Below are 16,651 nucleotides of genomic sequence, written 5' to 3'. Positions count from 1 at the left end.
TCATAAATTTGCCGTCTTGGAAGTGAGAAATTCCTCAATGGCGAGCCGTAAATCACGGTAGGCGACTTTTTCTCCCGAGGTCAGCGGCCACTTCTCGAATCCTAGCTCATTGAGGCTCACAGCACCTTCGACACGGTATTCCAAGCCAAGCTTTTGAGCGACAAGTTCTTGAACAGCAGCGGATGCAGGGGCAGGGACAGCGTGCTCTAAGACAGCAAATAAACCCCTATCACCGTTGCTGGTGGTGATATTCACTACGGCAGCCTATAGCTACAGGTCAGCAACCAGCCATTGATAACTAGATAACTTGGGGGGGAGGGCGGGTGCTGCTTACCGAGGACCCTTCGAATTGCGTCTCGAGAAAATTTTCAACGATACAGGGGAGGATGAGCTTGCTGTCGCGCCTGAGAGTATACTCACTTCGACCGAGGACATAGAGAAGGCCTTGGTCATCAATCACGGCATCGTCCCCAGAGACGAACCAGTGGTGGCCGTCGTCTCCTACGTAAAAGGCAGCAGAATTGGCACCACCCAAGTAACCACCGATAACTGAGTCGCCGCTCAGGTGTAACGCACCAACATGATTACGGCGTGCAACGTTACCGTCTATATCAACGACCTTGAGCCTTTCGCCGGGAGCCACCTTGCCTGAGGCGGCGATGCCGTGCCATGTAGGTATCTTGTCAACGGATGGCACACCTCCGGCAGCTTCCCAGGTCACTGTCTTTGCGGCCTCTGACATGCCAAAGCTGGGCAGGATCGTTGCGTGAGGGAACGTCTTCTTGGCCCTTCGGAGGACCGACGCGGTCATAGTTGAGCCGATGAGATGGACGAAGCGGACCGACCTGATGGCGTCGGCGGTGTAGTTTGGGCTACGGGCAATAGAGGAGAGCGCCGTGACGGTTACGGAGGCAAAGGCAGGTCGGCATGTTTGCAGCCCAGCGAGCTTCGTCTCAGCTGTCGCCTCGTTGCTGGCGTCCATGACGGCGGCGTTGCCTGAGGCCCAGGACATCAGTGTGATGGCTGTGCAGAGCGACCGGAAGCATGTGCCCGAGACAAGAGTCATAGGAGTTGGTAGGAGAGGCATCTGCTTGGACACAGCTCCGAGAAGAGATAGAATTTGGCTGGCGGACACTGGGCAGCCCTTGGGTATGCCGGACGAGCCACTAGTAAACACAACGAAGGCTGTCCTGTCACTTTCTCTCTTTTCTTCCACTTCTTCTGCTTCTTCTACTTCTTCTTCCTCTTCCTCTTCATATGAGGATGCTGCAATATCTGCCATGCTCAGCCAGCCCTCCGGAGCAGGCGTCGCGAAGTTCTCCAAGCAGATCCCGAGTGCTACATCTGTCTGTCCAGCAAGATGCAGCGCTTCCTCTACCGTAGTAACGATAATGAAAGACGGGCTTAGTGTGTTCATATGTACTCGCAGGTCGTGCTCATTACCAGGCGCGAGCGTCTTCCGGTCGAGCGTCACACCCGTGTAGCGACTGTACGCAGACACAGACAGCATCAACGCCCATTCTGCGCAGACCGGGGTGAAGAAGGCGCCTGTCGCCCCTGGCTTCACACCACGACGACGCAGAAAAGAAGCTAGACGAATTGTTGCACGTTGGAGCTCTGCAAAGGACCATCTGAGGTAGTCTGTCTCTGTATCAGGCGCCGGCAGAACCCACGATAGCAGGTAGCTGAGCATGTACGCCGGTGTGGCTGCTCGCTTGAGGCTACGCATGAGGGCATCGCGGCTGCCACTCTCATCTCTCCTTCCTCTAGGCCGGACGAGTCCTTCGAGCAAGTTTCCAGGCTGCCGGGGGCTCAGCAGGGCCAGTCTGTCTGGCTGTATGCTGGCACGCTGGTGCAGGGCTGTCCAGAGTGAGTTGATCGTCGGCTTGAGCGCAGGGCCACCCTCGACGAGAGCCAGCAAGTCGTCCATGTTATTAGACGGTTAACTTTTGATAGTTATAGCAAGCGCTATATCAATATGCAATCGTAATAAGTGCAAGGTTGCGAGATGCGTTCTGCTCCTGGACCAGCGATACGAGGTTGGCTCTTGAGAAGTAGCATGAAAGCCACGTATGTAACTATTTCGATAACCAGGTATTGCTTGGCCGACTCCAGTGTTCACATTGATAAGGACTGATAACGAGGTACCCGGGTTAGCACAATAACAGGCTATGGCACTCCAAGGACAGCAGCATGCCAACATTAACTCATTGAGCTTCATTTGTGCTTCTTAGTTTTCTCGGTCATTTGATAACTACCGAGGCCTGTTCGAATACATGCTCGCCTCCTTGGTTAAAACCTCTTTTGTTCATGGTTTTATTCAATGCCGTAGTTCACGTTCAAACCTGCAGACCTTCAGGGGAGCTACAGATATCTGTTGAGAAGCACCCATAAGGCCTAACCTGGACAAGGCATTCTTGCATGTCCAGTCTCTGGGTATCAAGGTGAAGGACTCAGGAGAAATTTTCGCAAGGTATATCAATAACGACGCGAGTTATTATTTGATTCATCATTAAGCTTCTAGCCAATGGATATTTTTGTTTAACCGTAAATCATGCAGTTCCCTCAGGTTCAAAATATTCACATCAGGTATGTTGGAGGTAAACCTCAGGTAACAGTACCTCACACTCGTAGTTAACTTGATTTCGGCCTCTGGCTTGCTCGGCTGTGCTGAATACGATATTGCAAAGCCCGCCAACACTCCACGTAAAGTGCCGGTTAATCGTCCCGGCCCCTATAACTAGTTCACTGCCTCCTTGATTCCAAATGCCGAGAACCAAGAAGACGATGAACCACTTGGCCGAACAGGAGGGACGAACTGTTTCTTTTATACGGAGTAATAATAGAGAAGTAGTCAAGGCCAAGTTTGCTAACCAGTTGTTAGCTAGTTGATTAGTAAAGACGCAAGTCCGAATCTGGTTTTCATATTCAGCGATACGAAGGGTGGCTGAGAAGGAGCACGAAAACCACGGAGCCCCTGGAATGCTAGGAATTCATGCAGAAGAGGCTAACGGCGGGAAGCTTGGCTGACGTTGGGACAGGGGGATGTGCTGTTTAAATTTATATAGATCCTGCAGTTGATATAATAACTGCTTGAGCCAGCTCATATGTAATGTGCCTACGTTGATGTCAGTGTTATCGAAACGAGCTGAGCTGATGGACGCGGCAGGCTGGACATTTGCTCGTTTGAGTGTTCTGGAGCCAACTCTCCGTTAATTAGAGGCTGATTGAGGTGGCCCCGGGCATGTTTGAAGCCATACGAGCAAACATTGTCAATAATGTTCTACTGTATTAAGATCGCCATGTTCTGCCACAAGACCTTGCGGGGCCGGGGTTTGATATGAGGCAGAGTAGAGGCCGGGATCGACCCGTTTCGAGCTTTTCGGCCGGGGTAAGGCATCGGCAGCGATGAACCTCAAACTGATCGACGCTCTAACTCGGCATCGGACGAGAATGCATGAGCAACTCCGGTGTTGTTTATGCCTGAAATACAGGCAGGGTAGCATGCCACCATGGAGCAGACATTCTTTATATATACCATCCATATTCCCCTACAGGCCTCCTTGCCTACGTATAATTGTACTGGAAACAAAGAATTCCAGTTAAATCCGTACGTGAAAAGACGAGAGAAGGCCCAAGATGCCGCGCTTCAACCCCCTAAGCATCTCCTGTCTGGCTACTCTGCTGACCACCTACCTTGGTACAGCATCTGTATCTGCACAGTCACCACCCCAGGAAACCCTCTGGCCGGTGCAGACGTTCCAGAGTACGGATATCCAGACGCCGTTTTTCAATGTGACGAAGAAAGGCCAGACGGAACCGGGCTATATCTTCATAAGCCCGAGAGATAAGGCCCGAAACATTGGACATCCAGCTATCCTCGAGGACAATGGCCAGGTTGTCTGGAAGGGACCGGAAGACGCGAGCACATATGGCTTCAAGCCTCAGCTTCTTGACGGGAAGCCAGTGCTGGTTAGCTGGTTCGGGTTCGTGAACGAGACTGGATTCGGACTGGGATCTATGAGCATCTTCGACAGCTCGTATGAGAAGATCCACGAGGTGATTCTGCCCGGTGGTGATAACGAATACTACAAGACGATTTATGAGCCCATGACGTTCCCATCATACATGGACAACCACGAAGGCCAGATCACGGACCAAGGAACCATCGTTGTGACTGTTGTCAATGTCACTGAGGCAGATCTCCGTGCTGTTGGCGGGCCTGAGAAGGGCTGGGTTGTCGACGGAGGCTTTTTGGAAATGGACATCAAGACCAACGAAGTCCTCTTCCGCTGGAATGCCGCTGAGCACATTGATGAGATCCCTGTCACTTTCTCCCTTAAGCCAATTGAGGGAACTGGAACTTCGCCCAAAAACCCATGGAACTACGTCCATGTCAACTCCGTCTTCAAATCCGGAGACTCTTATATCGTCTCTTCTCGGTACTCCTGCAACATCTTCCTCATCTCCAAGGAAGGCGAGATTGTCTGGCGCCTCAACGTAAGTACAAGTTCTCTGGACCTCCAGCCTGATATGTAACTAACAATCTGTCTCTAGGGCATTGATGGAGGTGACTTCGAGCTAGGCCCCGGCGCCAACTTCTGTTACCAGCATGAAGTCAGGGTCGAATCCCACACCGTGGACAAGATCACGCTGACTACACACAACAACGACAACGCCGACTTCACGCCTGCCAATGAAACCAAACCGACAACCGGTCTGGTCCTCGATCTCGATCTCAACGCCAAGAAAGTCACTTTGAACCGCATGGTATGGAACTCCGAGCGGCCTGTCGTCTCTCGGGGCCAGGGGAGCTACCAGGTGCTTGGCAACGACCACGTCCTGATGGGCCAGGGCGCCATCCCCATCGTAGAGGAGTACGATGCCAACGGCGCCGTCGTAATGGACGCCCGTTTCGGCAACGACGGCGTCACCAACTGCTACCGCGCCTACCGCAGCGCCTGGGTTGGCACACCCAAGACGAAACCGAGCGTAAAGGCCTGCGGTGCCGATCCGAACGGCGCGGTGGTGTTTTATGTGAGCTGGAACGGCGCGACGGACGTAGAGTCGTGGAAGATTTTCTCTGTCTCGGACTCTGGCGAGCACAGTGAGATAGCTAATGTGCCGAAAAATGGCTTTGAGACGAGGATGGAGCTGCAGAAGGCTGGCAGCAAGTTCATCGTCCAGTCGGTTGGAGGACCTAACGACGGGGTGCAGTCTGATGTTGTCATGGGCGAAAACTGCTAGACGTGTATATACATCTGCTTATAACTGTAATTATATCTTGTTACCATGTGAAAGCTATCGCCATCGCCATCGCCATCGCCGTCTCCGGCCTGCCTGTCACCGTCGCCTGTCCCACCTTAAACTGTCTACAACGTCCTTTCGTCGTTATTTCGGATGTTGCGAGTTGTGGCTGGTGGTTGCTGACTAAGCAAAAACGTCGGCTTTGCTACTTCTGCCACTTCTACTTCTACTTCTTTCACTCCACCATTCATTAATTAATCGCTCCATGAAGATCTACGGAGCACAAGGTGGTACTGGTACTATAAAGAGATGAGGACGAAGATACTGGCCGTTCTTGACCTACGAAACCCGCCATCTCCATGAGTTCCCCGTATCCTCCCCCAAACCTCCCTTTGTCCGACCCGCCCCGCCTCCCATGAACTCCTACGTAACTATCTACTAACTAACCAACTACCTAAACTAGTTTACCAAGTACCTACCTATACTCACTTAGTTAGTTACGGAGTACAGGCTTCAAAAACCCACCGCGTTCGCCGCCATAAAAGGGAAACACCCAGATAACCCAAACCGCGGGAGAAATCATGCCACTTTTCAGCTTCCGGCTGAACTAGGCACTTCGCCCGCTCTAGGGTTATCTTCGCTTGCTTAACTTACTCACAGGCCGCTGTCAAGGTCCTCTGCGCTCCAAGCCCCTTAATGCGCCTGCATCCCCGGAGGCAAGGACAAGGACAAGGACGAGCCGCGCGATCCGAGGCAGGATCCCTGTTCCATAACGACCAGTTCTAAATACACGTGCATCGCAGTATCTTGGCTTGCTGTCGAGGTGCGGCGGAGGGAGGGTTGTTTTTTGGGTTTGGTTTCTTTTCTTTTCTTTTTAAAGGCCTTTGGTGCGCAGAGGTAACTAGGTACTTACGTATGTATATACATACTTTCATGTGCACGGAGTAGAGTTGACGGTGACAGGCGGGACCGGGAGGGAGGGAGGCACAGAGTTACTTTTATGTGTACTTACACTCGTCGTTAAGGGCGGGTTTTTTTCGCTTTCGTACCCTGCCTCTTTAGTTTGATGATTCATTAATTAGGGACTGGGAACAGGCTCTGTAGACAAGTTGATGTATCGATATTTCTCTCCCCGCTTCACACTATATTACACATAGTTAACATGGGCGGGCGTGTAGATATTTAATAGCCGATATGAGTACACTGCATAAGATAAAGGAAATATGCAAGAGACAAAACAAAAAGGAAATAGAGGTATATCAGGTATGTATGAAATGCAAATCCCGGTTCCTGAACATGTGCCACTGTCACTTGTTATCGTATAGCCAGTTGAGCTTCTATATTGGTGCAAAAAGGAAAGAGGTGATCGAGTATTTGAAAAAAAAAAAGAGACCCCAGAGAAGATGTATGCAAGTGGTCGGTGCGAGTGGTTTAAGACATGAAGTAAAAGGTGAAAAAAGATAAAAATGAAGAGCAAAGCCTAAAGCAGGTACATGTCACCGATAGGCTATCGTTGGACACTTGACAGAAGCATAAAAATAGAAAAAAGATAAGGGAAAAAAAAGCTGTACATGAGATAAGTAGCAGTCTTCTCTTCTTGTGGGGCGAGACAATAATAAGCTCGTATTCGATAATGAGTAATGGTGGGAAGGTGAAAAAAACGAAAAGGAACAAGCAAGGGAGTGACTTCATTCAAGTAAACCTTTCATCATTACTTGCATTTTCATCAGGCATATTGATAAGTATGGCAGTGAGAAGTAAGTAAGGGATGGATAAAGGGGCAACCGTGCTATTTGGTGCCTGCGCTGTCATTGTAAATTCGGACATATAATACTTCTTTCGGTTAAGTGAGAGACACTGGGGATATTCTAGTCTGGTCCCCGCCACGTGGTAACCGCAGGACGAAAAGAAAAGAAATAACTTGCGTCAACGGTGTCCCGGGTCGTATGTGGGTGATCGATGGGACCTGGAGCTTTCGTATATCGGCCATCTCTTATCACCCAGCCGTTGAGGCTTCGCGGATTGAGATGGAGAATGAATAGATGGATGGATGGATGGGTGGGTGAGGTGGGACTGGTCGCGCGCCCAATTGAGAGTGGCTAGGTTAAAAGTGTTTCTCATACTCACGCTGCGGTTGCTATTGCTAGATTTGGTCATAGTCGTTCAAGCACATGTGCCTATTTGGTACGGCAGCGGCGGAAGTGGGAGATCGGTGGGTGACTTGAGATGCGGCGGAAGAGCGTCCCGGAGGCTACCTGGCTGGCTGGCTAGCTGGGCTAGACGAGGGGAGACGTATGTATGATTACGGCTGCGGCTGCAAGCCGTGTTCATGCACGCCATACTCCATAACCGACATACCCGCATTCATGCAGCGCAGCGCATACCATCCAGTCAAGCGGGAACGAGTAAGAAGCCACTTCCTCCGTCAAAATAACATCGATGCGATGTTATGCCCGGCTGCGGCGGGGCATCCGCAAGCGCCTGGCAAGGGGAGCTCCGAGCTAAGATGAGCATCTTAGGCTGGTTGGACCAGCGGCTCCTCATCTCAGCTCCCCGGGACCAGAGGAAGTGTTTCTTTTTTCCCCCATTTGCTTTTGGGTTTCGCTTTGCTTTGCTTGGGTCATTCAGGCTACAAGAACCCTGACTCAGTGAGCAGTCTACATTGAGAAAACGGGGAATCATTAGCTGATTGGTTAATTCTTTCAGGCAGGTCAATCAAATCGTAAAATGCGCTGGAAAACAACAAAGCCACGAACGAAAATCCCCATCTGAAGGTTAATCCACAATCACGGAGAGCGAATAGAAGGTATAGGAGCGAATAGGAATAGGAAGGAGGAGTATGGGAGGGAGGGGAGGGGGGGAAGCAATTAGGCAGCAAGCAGCAGAGAGGAGCAGCACGTCTTCGAAGCGTGAGATAATCCTGGCCATGTCGATGTAATAACGATCAGCTAGGCTGACTTTTGCGTTTCTTGCGCGCTTTCTTTTTTCTTTTTTCTTTTCTTTTTATCCCTCTTAATTTTTCACATCATCCATCATAGCTCGGTGCTGCTTCTGCTTTCTGCTTTTGCAATTATTTGCTCCGAAGGTAGTGTGTAACTGTGCTTGTCGCATGTCGCATTTGCTTTTTTTCTCTTGCTCTCTGGTTGTTTCCTTTGTGCTGGCTGGCTGTCCAGGGCGGGCAGGGGCCTCGACTGCCGTTTCCCTTCGCGTTGGCTTCTGGGGCTGGGGCTGGGGAGTCGATGCATCGCCTGAGCCACAACTGCTTATAAAAAGGTCTTGGGCAGCGCTTCCAAACGACCAGGATGGCAGCACGTGCGGCATCCCAGAGGGCGCATCGCAGCAAGGAAGGAAGAAGCAAAAAAAAACCACACAAGAACACCCGCATAACGGATGTTGCGAGACAAAATGGAGGTGAATCGAGGGAGGGAAGTCGGTACAGGAAACTGGGTTGGCGTTGACGATAGGAAAGGATAGGAAAAGTACGATGAGAAAAACAAAAAGAAAAGAAAAGTGTAGGAAGTGAAGGCTGAGAGGGAGTTCCGGGGGGGGGAGGGCTTGGGAGGGCTTGGGGAAGAGGACGGCATGTCATGGCACGATCAATGTATGCCAACCGTCAGGGAGAGTGCAACGACCGATGGGTCGTAGTAGTGTTTACCATACCTTGCGATTTTCTCGTCTTCCCTTTCTCGGGGTTCGATTTCAAGACTGCGGTCGTACATGTCGTGCACATCGCCTGCAGCCTGCATATTATTCAGCACGTACTCCTGCAGCTCCGGCACGGGAATGAGCTGGTAAGGCGCATTCTGGTACTGCTGGATATCGCGGATCACCTCCGCGGTCTTGGTGCGTTTGTTGAAGTTGATTAGATCGGATTGAGTGAGTGAGGGAATGCCGTCTTCGATGAAGGTAAGATCCGTTAGGTAGACACCTGTGCGTGTGTTAGTGGCTCTGCGCCGATAAAAAAAAATAGGAAATTGTCGTTACCGAAGAAAGGAATGCAAGGGGGATTGGCTAGGTGAAGGGTTTCACGGTATTCGCCAAAGTTCTTTGTGCTAGCCATGAGTTTGCGGATCATCTCGAGGGTTCCAGCGGTTCTCTGGCTGACTTGCGCCCATGTACGAGCCAGTCGATGGATTGGCGCGGTGCCAAGCGCAGAGATAATAGATGTCAAAGTAGAATAATTGTTAAGTTGTCGGCATTTCTATCAAATTTGTTAGCATAATTTTTATGTGTTAAGGGGGTAAGAAGATAAATCAACTTACATCAGCAACGGAGACAAAGTGTTTGATAACGACGACTCGTCTCCTGACGTCCGACTGGGTCAAAATCATCTCAGCCACCCAGTTGGTAAGCTGGTTAGAATGTAGAATAAGAGCCTTGACGTTCGGCGCCGGCTCGGCCTCGCCTGGTCCAGCCTTTTTCTGCCAGGTCTTATTCAAACACTCCGTAGGCTTAATCTTAGCATACAGCCGCGACTCGATGATAGTCAACTGGCGCGCAAACTCCGTTGGGTCGATATCCAAGAACTTGATCCTCCTCATGTTCTTGGGTGTGATGGGAGTGGGTGCATTGGAGCTAATGGTGGGTACCAGGCGTTTGGCGGTAGTTTCTTCTCCACGTAGGCGTTGCTCTATCAAACTGACTAGTTGTTGCGCGCCAGGCGTCTTAGTCGATGCAACTGCCTCGGTAACGAAGGAGTGTATACGGCCAAGTAAATGTGTGTTTGCCTCATCATTTGGTTCCATCCAGAAGTTCTCGAACCAACTCTTGAGGATGTTGACGACACGGATCCGGATGGGTATTTGCTTTTGTTCGGTCCAGATTTGTAGCTCTGCTTTGGTCAGGCCGTAGGGAGGCTGGAGTGTGAAGCGATGTACCACCATCTCAAAAAGCTCCGAAGCCGTGGTGAAGGACCGGTATGTGAGAAGGAAGGTATCCTTGAAGGAGGGATCAAGCTTGTCATGGCGGGTAAGCTGTTCAACTAGTCCTGCCAGCGTACCGCACTTGAGCTGCTGCACGTCACCCTTGACGTCGTAAAACACCTCGGCCTCATGGTCGAGTTTCAGGAACCACGGTGTTTCCTCGGGTTCTCTGGCAGAAGTCGGCTCCCTCGGCACGGGTTGGCCAAAGAACCGCTGCGCCTTATCCAGAGACCGTGGTGGCTTATCATGGTCATCGCCCACGCCATAGCTGGAAGGTATGCCAATAGATGATGGCGGACTCTTGCGTACCTTGGGAGCAGATTTGTTATATCCATCTCCATTTTGTATTTGTTGTTGTGGAGCTTGTTCCAATAGTAAGGTCAACGAGAATCCAATCTGTTGAACGCAATTAGTGAGCTGCCTTGACATCATGCGGGTATTATTTAGACGAGTCTCAAGCGAATCGCCCCTGATCTCGGCCCACTCGTCGCCTAGCGGAGCAGAGATGTGCTGGCAGCTCATAACGAGGTCCGAGATGCTGTCGTACACGCGCTGCTTCTGAACGCTGAAGTCCGCTAATTGCGGGTTCTGGAGATCAGAGCCAAAGTGTGACAAGTCGATAGACTCGATGAGCGCCACCCACGGGCGAAAGTTTTCGACTATCGGCACGCCAGCTTCACATACAGCGTCGCCAATCTCGGCATGGCTTTTTGGCGTAACAATTTTACCCTTGAAGGATGAGAGCTGCTCTTCTAGCCTGCGGGAGCTGACAGCTAGCATCTTGCGAAGCTCTTCGATTCGCTCTAGAAGCTTTGAGTCAAGCGAGACCGACGGAGTGCGGTGAGACTCAGAGTCATGCTCGAGGAAAGACGTTGGATCCCTTCGAGCGAGGTTGTTGTTCTGCCAGTGACCGCCAGAAGTGCTGCCGGCGACAAAGCCAGGTGTCAGACGGCGGATATCGTCTCCTCGCTGCTGCTTGGCCACTTCGACGTAGCCGTAAACGCCCTGTAGAACGCCCTCGGCTTCATGGAGACATTTGGTCGCAGAGTCTGGTCCCGGCCAGTCAGCCGCGGCAATATGTGAGGATAGGACGAGCTTGGAGAATTTGGACATCATATCGCGGAAATGCGGGTATAGCGCCTTGTTTGTAGAGATGATTGACGGGTTGCCCGAGTGGTTATCTGTAGTATCGGAGCCTGCCGCGAGAAGCATCCGCAGGTGATCGGACACATCCTCGGCCCTGCGAACGTACTCTGACCGCCGACCTTCGATGATGGCCTGTCGATACGCCTCAATTGCATCTCGCATGTTGCTGACGAGCGAGTTCCAGGTAGGATGAGGAGCGGTGGAGTCATCCAGGAAATAGCGAGGGATAGAGGTTGAGATGCCAAAGGGCAGAGATCGATCAGTCGCGTTCGAGTGGGTGGACATGGGAGTGCCCATGATAGGGATAGAGTCCATGCCAGCGTTTCCACCGTTTGCAACGAAATGGGGAGGATAAGCTGATTTGAGATCATAGTGTTTGGTGATTGGTGAAGGATTGACGGAACCTAAGGATGTAGCAGGAGAGACGCCATCAGAAATGAACGAATGTCGGCGCTGCGATGCCATTAAGAGGGAGTCACCTTCAGCCTCTGAGGCAGAGCCATCATAGTCATCTTCGTAGCGATCGATGCCACGGGCCATCATCTCAGGTGGCAGCCTGGTGTGTTCGGGCACGTAGACGTTTGTACGGTCCCGAGGGCCAGACTCGTTGACGGAAGTCGGCGTCTCCAGGGGAAGTTCCATTGTGCTGTAGCCGGTCAATGTGTTGTAGTAGAACAGGCGCCCGTCTGCGGTGGCCTGGGGGATCCAGAAGGCGGCCTCTTCGGGCTCGCCGCCGTCTGCTCCATTGCTTTCAATAGGCAGGTCGTCGTCTCTCAGGGTAGTGTCAAGGCCGTCAACGTCGTCCTCGTAGTCATCGTCTGCGCCAGATTCGGCACTGGCATCACCGGCGTGCTCGTTGAGAGCCTCGGGCCCAGGAACGACAGCGCAGTAGTTACTTGGGAACCAGCCACGGACATCACCAATCACACCGTCCCACCAGCCGGTCTCGAGCTGATTCAGCACCTGAATAATGTCGCCTTGCTCGAAGCTAAGGCTGGTGTGGTCGTCTGAGGTGTACTTGTACAGAGCTCTAACATAGAGAGCCGGAGGCGCCTCTGTTGGTGATACGTAGCCTGTGAAATGCGGTTAATACGACGTGGGTAGAACCGGAAGAAGAGGAAGTAAATTTTGGTACAGACCATCGTCATTCGCCGCACCAGCAGCGCCCTGGCTGGAGTAGCCATCGCGAGCAGCCATGGCCGCTCAGGGTGATGATAATAACAGTAGTAAAAAGAACTGGGAGAAAGGACGAAAGAACAAAAGGTCGATCCAGAATACCTCGAGCTGCGTTCGACTGTGTCGTCTCTGTCCCGGCGAGACACAAGAGGCTGTCTGCAGAGCGAGTAGACCAGCGGAAGACAAAGGTCGAGGCTGGTAGCAAGACGGGGAGGCCCTTAACGTTGGTGTTGTATGTGGAAGCAGGAAGTGCGCATGATTCGTCGAGGCGGCCAAGGAAGGCACTGTGTGTACCGAGAGTGGTCAGTCCGTCGTTCAGTCAGTCTTGTCCGGTCGTTTATTGTTGCTTCGCTTGACGGGCTCGTCCTCAAGCCATATCTTTCTGTCTCCTGTCGAACCGGGATGTGCCGTGGAGAGCGAGTATGGGAGAGGCAGCGAGGACCAGCGAGGACCAGAGAGGATGACCGGCGAGAGGCGAGAAAGGGGGTTGATCTGGTCCAAGGCAGCCTTTGACGGACTTTTTGGCTGTCCCTCTGTCTGTGGGTGGTTCGTCGGAGATGTTTCAGGCCCGGGCCCGGAGTCCAGGAAGTCCCCTACCCGTCCAACAAGCGGATCGTGCGCCCAACGGCCCCAAGATGTGCGGAGTATCCCGGGTAGCGAAAGACGAAAGCCGCGAGAAATCGACGCCGGCAGCAGGTGGAGCAAGCTGTTCGATCGAGATGGCGGTCGTCGTCGCTGTGCTGTGGTGGCTGTGGTGGTTGTTGTTGGTGGTCGAGGAGGTGAAGTCGAGCGAGAGAACAGAAAGTCGAGGTTGGCGAGTTCTGGACTTTACCCAAAGCGGAAGAAGAGCGAGCGAGAGCGAAAGCAAGAAGTGCAAACAGAAAGAGGAAAAGAGGTGGAGACCCAGCGAAAGGGGCAAGCTTAGGTAAGCAAATCTGCCTTGGGAGATGATGAAGAAGAAGAAGCAAGCAAGAAGACGACAAGATAGTAGTGAAGATAGTGAAGATTGGGAAGGGGAGAGGAGGAGACGGCGAGATGGAAGGAGAGCCAACTAAGTACAGGCATGGGCAGACAGAGACACAGCCAGAGAGTCAGTCAGACAGGCGAGAGACAGAGCCAGCAGAGATCGCTCGCTTAGGTGGGCGGCCAGACCCCAGGAGTGGGAGCGACGGGCATGACTTGCCCATGGACAAGGCAGGGATGTAAGTTATAGATAGCGTTTAGTTCAAGTCAGTTAAGGGTTTAGCAGGTATAACCAAGTAACTGCTAAGGGCTTAGCTGGAGGAGCAAGAGTTTTAGGCCGGTGGTGCTCGATCCTCTGCCGCCCTTTGCCGCAGGGAAGAGTTATGCACGGGAAGTGTATGTATATATGTAGAGGTATGAACATGCATAACATATTCGACTCGTTTACGACCTAACTACTTAGGGGTGGGTGTATGAAACGTCTATCCAGAGAATCATTCGGAAGGCTGAAAAAAAAGGCTGAAGGGAGAAAAAGTGATGCGTACTTTTGAGATATGCCACTTGTCATGTTTGCTTCAAGGAATATCGACTCTTGACTCCGTCTGACTTGTTCTGCTCGCTCAGGGAGGCAACATACATACATGCATGCTGGCTACACTACAGCATACATACATACATTCGGACATACATATCCAGGAACAGGAAAGATGAAGGAGAGCATCAAGGACCGTCCGGCTGGGAGATTTGCGCTTCCCTCGTCCCTGGTTGGTGGGTTTGGCTTGAACTGCTTGACTCTGCTCGCCACCTTCAGCCTTAGTGACCGACCTGCGCCAGCACATACAACGACTGCCCTACATAGCAGAGGCGAAAGGAAGGAATAAAGAGAGAGAGGAAGAAGAAAAGAGGGAGAGGGAGAGCAGAGATGCGCATCGTGAAATTGAAGGTGGGTAGCCACACGCCACAGGCTAAGGAGAAGAGATTTACGATGAAAAAGAAAGCAAGCGAGCAAAAAGGGCAAAAAAAGAAAGAAGGAAAAGAAAAAGAAAGGGAAGAAAAGAAAAGAAGACGAAAAAGGGCGATACGATAATAATACTAAATGATTAAGATGGGATGGGATGGGATAGGACGAGGGATGAGGGACAAGGGAAGGGAAGATATATCACCAAGTTTACGGAGTACCTGATTTCTACTATGCCCACTCGACTACTTAAAACTGCTCCGTAGTCGTTGACGATTATGGCCTGAAAGGGGAAAGACGAGTCACGAGCTGAGTGTTGGGATCTGGTCGACTATTTACTTGGTCGGCAGGGAAGTCCTCCTTGACCATCTCTCATCTCCATGTCCGAACGCTTCTTATTTATCGTCATCTCTTTCTTCCGTGACTGCAGGAGAAACTCAATTGAATGTGAAGAATCAGAAGAGGCGGTCTCTACTTTTCTATCACCAGCATGGACATCGACATCGACATCAACATCAACATCAACATCGTCAACACCAACATCTGTCTGCTCCTACGACTAACACACCGCCTGGCCCCCCACCGGAGCTGCACATCTAGACTCCCGTCTCCATCTCCATCAGCCCACCAGGTAATGATAATTAGTTAAGTGAATATAAGTCAGGTAAATAAAATAGTACACACAAGTAGGTGTGTACGTATAGTTACGGCCCGTATCGTCGGTACGGTCCAGTCCGGTTGGAAATGCAAGAAGCAGCACCAGTAGTTCTCGAAGGGGTTCACTTCCTCCTCTCAAACTAGGTTAGGTCGTCAAGTAGCGAGGTTTCCCTGCTGAAACGGCGTCCCCTCCCTCCCCCTAACTCAGGTAAGTAATGAATGGAGGGCCCGATCGAGAGTCAGTGGCAGAGTCAAAGTACTTAAACTGTATACACTCACTCCTACTCCATCGTCAAAGAGCAGAAAGTAAGGTGAGCAGTGAGTTAGTGGAGGGGCTCAGATCTGACTTGTCACAGATGCTGCACTTTCTTTTCCCCTTTGATATATTATTTATCCCACCAGATGAGCTGAGGGAGGGAAGGGAGGGGCGAAACATGCCCCTCTAACCTGCGCTGGCAGTCCTTTTATGTGCCAATGCCCCGAGTGTGTGGGTGAAAGTCGAGTCGAGATGAAAAGACGAGGGAGACGCGAAGGCGAATTATCAAGTGGTATGACGAGTGTCATATTTAATTTCAGGGGGGGACAAGTCGCTAGGGGGTACCCCCTCGGATCCTGCATGGTTCGGTGGTTGGTGTTCGACGTTCCCGTCCGTTGTCAGTGTATAAGTAAGGTACCGTTGAGGTGAAGAAAGTGCTTTTAAGCAAGGTATATACATATGTCGGTCGGTATGTGCGTGTGCACCCTCCCCCTGGCTGCTGCCGTCGATAAGGCATATGTATATGCATGCATGGATTGGTAGATGGGCGGTGAGATGAAGATAAACACCGAACGGACAGTCGACACGAAGAGGAACCAGCCCCGGAAAGAAGACGCAGGAGCAGAACCAGCCAGGAAAAGAGGCCGACCCGGCAGCTTCAAGGAGGCCAAGCAAGCCGGCTCGCCCAGGGGGGAAAAGGGCCCCCCCAGGAGGAACGAACCCCAAAGAAAAAGGCTAGGGGAGGCCCGAGGCGGGAAGTCGACCCCACCGGTACCGTAAGAAAGTCAGTAAGCCGTTTACTTCTTAGACAACAGTAAACAAGAGAAGTAGAGCAGAGAGGAAGTAGAATATTAAAGTAGAGCAGAGTAGAGTATACTGAACAGAAGGCAGTCTTTACCATTGAAGCAGACAGAGATAGAAGATGATGACGATGAAGAAGATATCAATGAAGCTGGTGGTGATGTGATGAAGGACAAGAAAGAAGAAGAAATGAGGCGATCGATCGGCCTGGGACTTTCTGGCGGTGACCTTGTACTATAAGCCGTATCGGCCGTATTTTACTATTGGTCGTGTGGGCTGTTTTATTTTACTTTTACTGGTAGTCTGTAAAAATGTGTATAAGCGTGTAAAAGTGTGAAAAAATATGGTAAGACTCCCAACGGTGGGAAGGGGGGTCCCTGTCCTTACGTTACCGGTAAGCAAGAAAAAAGACCGATGCAAAAGGACGAAAAGTGGCTGTGGCTTGCTGGTCGAACTTGGTTTGTTTGTTTGTTTTCTTCCCAAGGGAAAAAGGTGGAAAAAGAAAAGACAGGAAAAGAAAAGGGT

At 51.3% G+C, this 16,651-nt stretch overlaps 5 protein-coding genes across 5 annotated transcripts; 3 read left to right on the top strand and 2 right to left on the bottom strand.

The window, feature by feature from the left end:
- MGYG_07833 (fatty-acid-CoA ligase) lies at positions 1–1,930 on the bottom strand (the record flags this gene model as incomplete). The annotated part of the gene is made up of 2 exons (XM_003170542.1): positions 1–264; positions 335–1,930. 2 exons carry the CDS (start codon positions 1,928–1,930, stop codon positions 1–3), a joined length of 1,860 nt encoding a protein of 619 aa, XP_003170590.1.
- A 1,709-nt stretch (positions 1,931–3,639) lies between these two features.
- Positions 3,640–5,247, top strand: MGYG_07832 (hypothetical protein; the record flags this gene model as incomplete). The annotated part of the gene is made up of 2 exons (XM_003170541.1): positions 3,640–4,500; positions 4,558–5,247. 2 exons carry the CDS (start codon positions 3,640–3,642, stop codon positions 5,245–5,247), a joined length of 1,551 nt encoding a protein of 516 aa, XP_003170589.1.
- Positions 5,248–8,843: 3,596 nt separating this feature from the next.
- On the bottom strand, positions 8,844–12,512 carry MGYG_07831 (cell division control protein 25; the record flags this gene model as incomplete). Its single annotated transcript, XM_003170540.1, has 4 exons — positions 8,844–9,175; positions 9,232–9,448; positions 9,510–12,388; positions 12,455–12,512. The coding sequence occupies 4 exons, from the start codon at positions 12,510–12,512 to the stop codon at positions 8,844–8,846; spliced, it is 3,486 nt and encodes a 1,161-aa protein (XP_003170588.1).
- A 234-nt stretch (positions 12,513–12,746) lies between these two features.
- MGYG_07830 (hypothetical protein) lies at positions 12,747–13,416 on the top strand (the record flags this gene model as incomplete). The annotated part of the gene is made up of 2 exons (XM_003170539.1): positions 12,747–12,793; positions 12,864–13,416. The coding sequence occupies 2 exons, from the start codon at positions 12,747–12,749 to the stop codon at positions 13,414–13,416; spliced, it is 600 nt and encodes a 199-aa protein (XP_003170587.1).
- A 2,452-nt stretch (positions 13,417–15,868) lies between these two features.
- Positions 15,869–16,366, top strand: MGYG_07829 (hypothetical protein; the record flags this gene model as incomplete). The annotated part of the gene is made up of 2 exons (XM_003170538.1): positions 15,869–16,101; positions 16,210–16,366. 2 exons carry the CDS (start codon positions 15,869–15,871, stop codon positions 16,364–16,366), a joined length of 390 nt encoding a protein of 129 aa, XP_003170586.1.
- Between the last annotated feature and the right edge of the window lie 285 nt (positions 16,367–16,651).

The sequence above is a fragment of the Nannizzia gypsea genome, genomic scaffold (assembly GCF_000150975.2).
Source record: "Nannizzia gypsea CBS 118893 supercont1.7 genomic scaffold, whole genome shotgun sequence".
NCBI classification, from domain to species: domain Eukaryota; kingdom Fungi; phylum Ascomycota; class Eurotiomycetes; order Onygenales; family Arthrodermataceae; genus Nannizzia; species Nannizzia gypsea.
The sequence above is the reverse complement of the archived record's forward strand: the minus strand, read 5'-3'. Positions and strand labels throughout refer to the sequence as shown.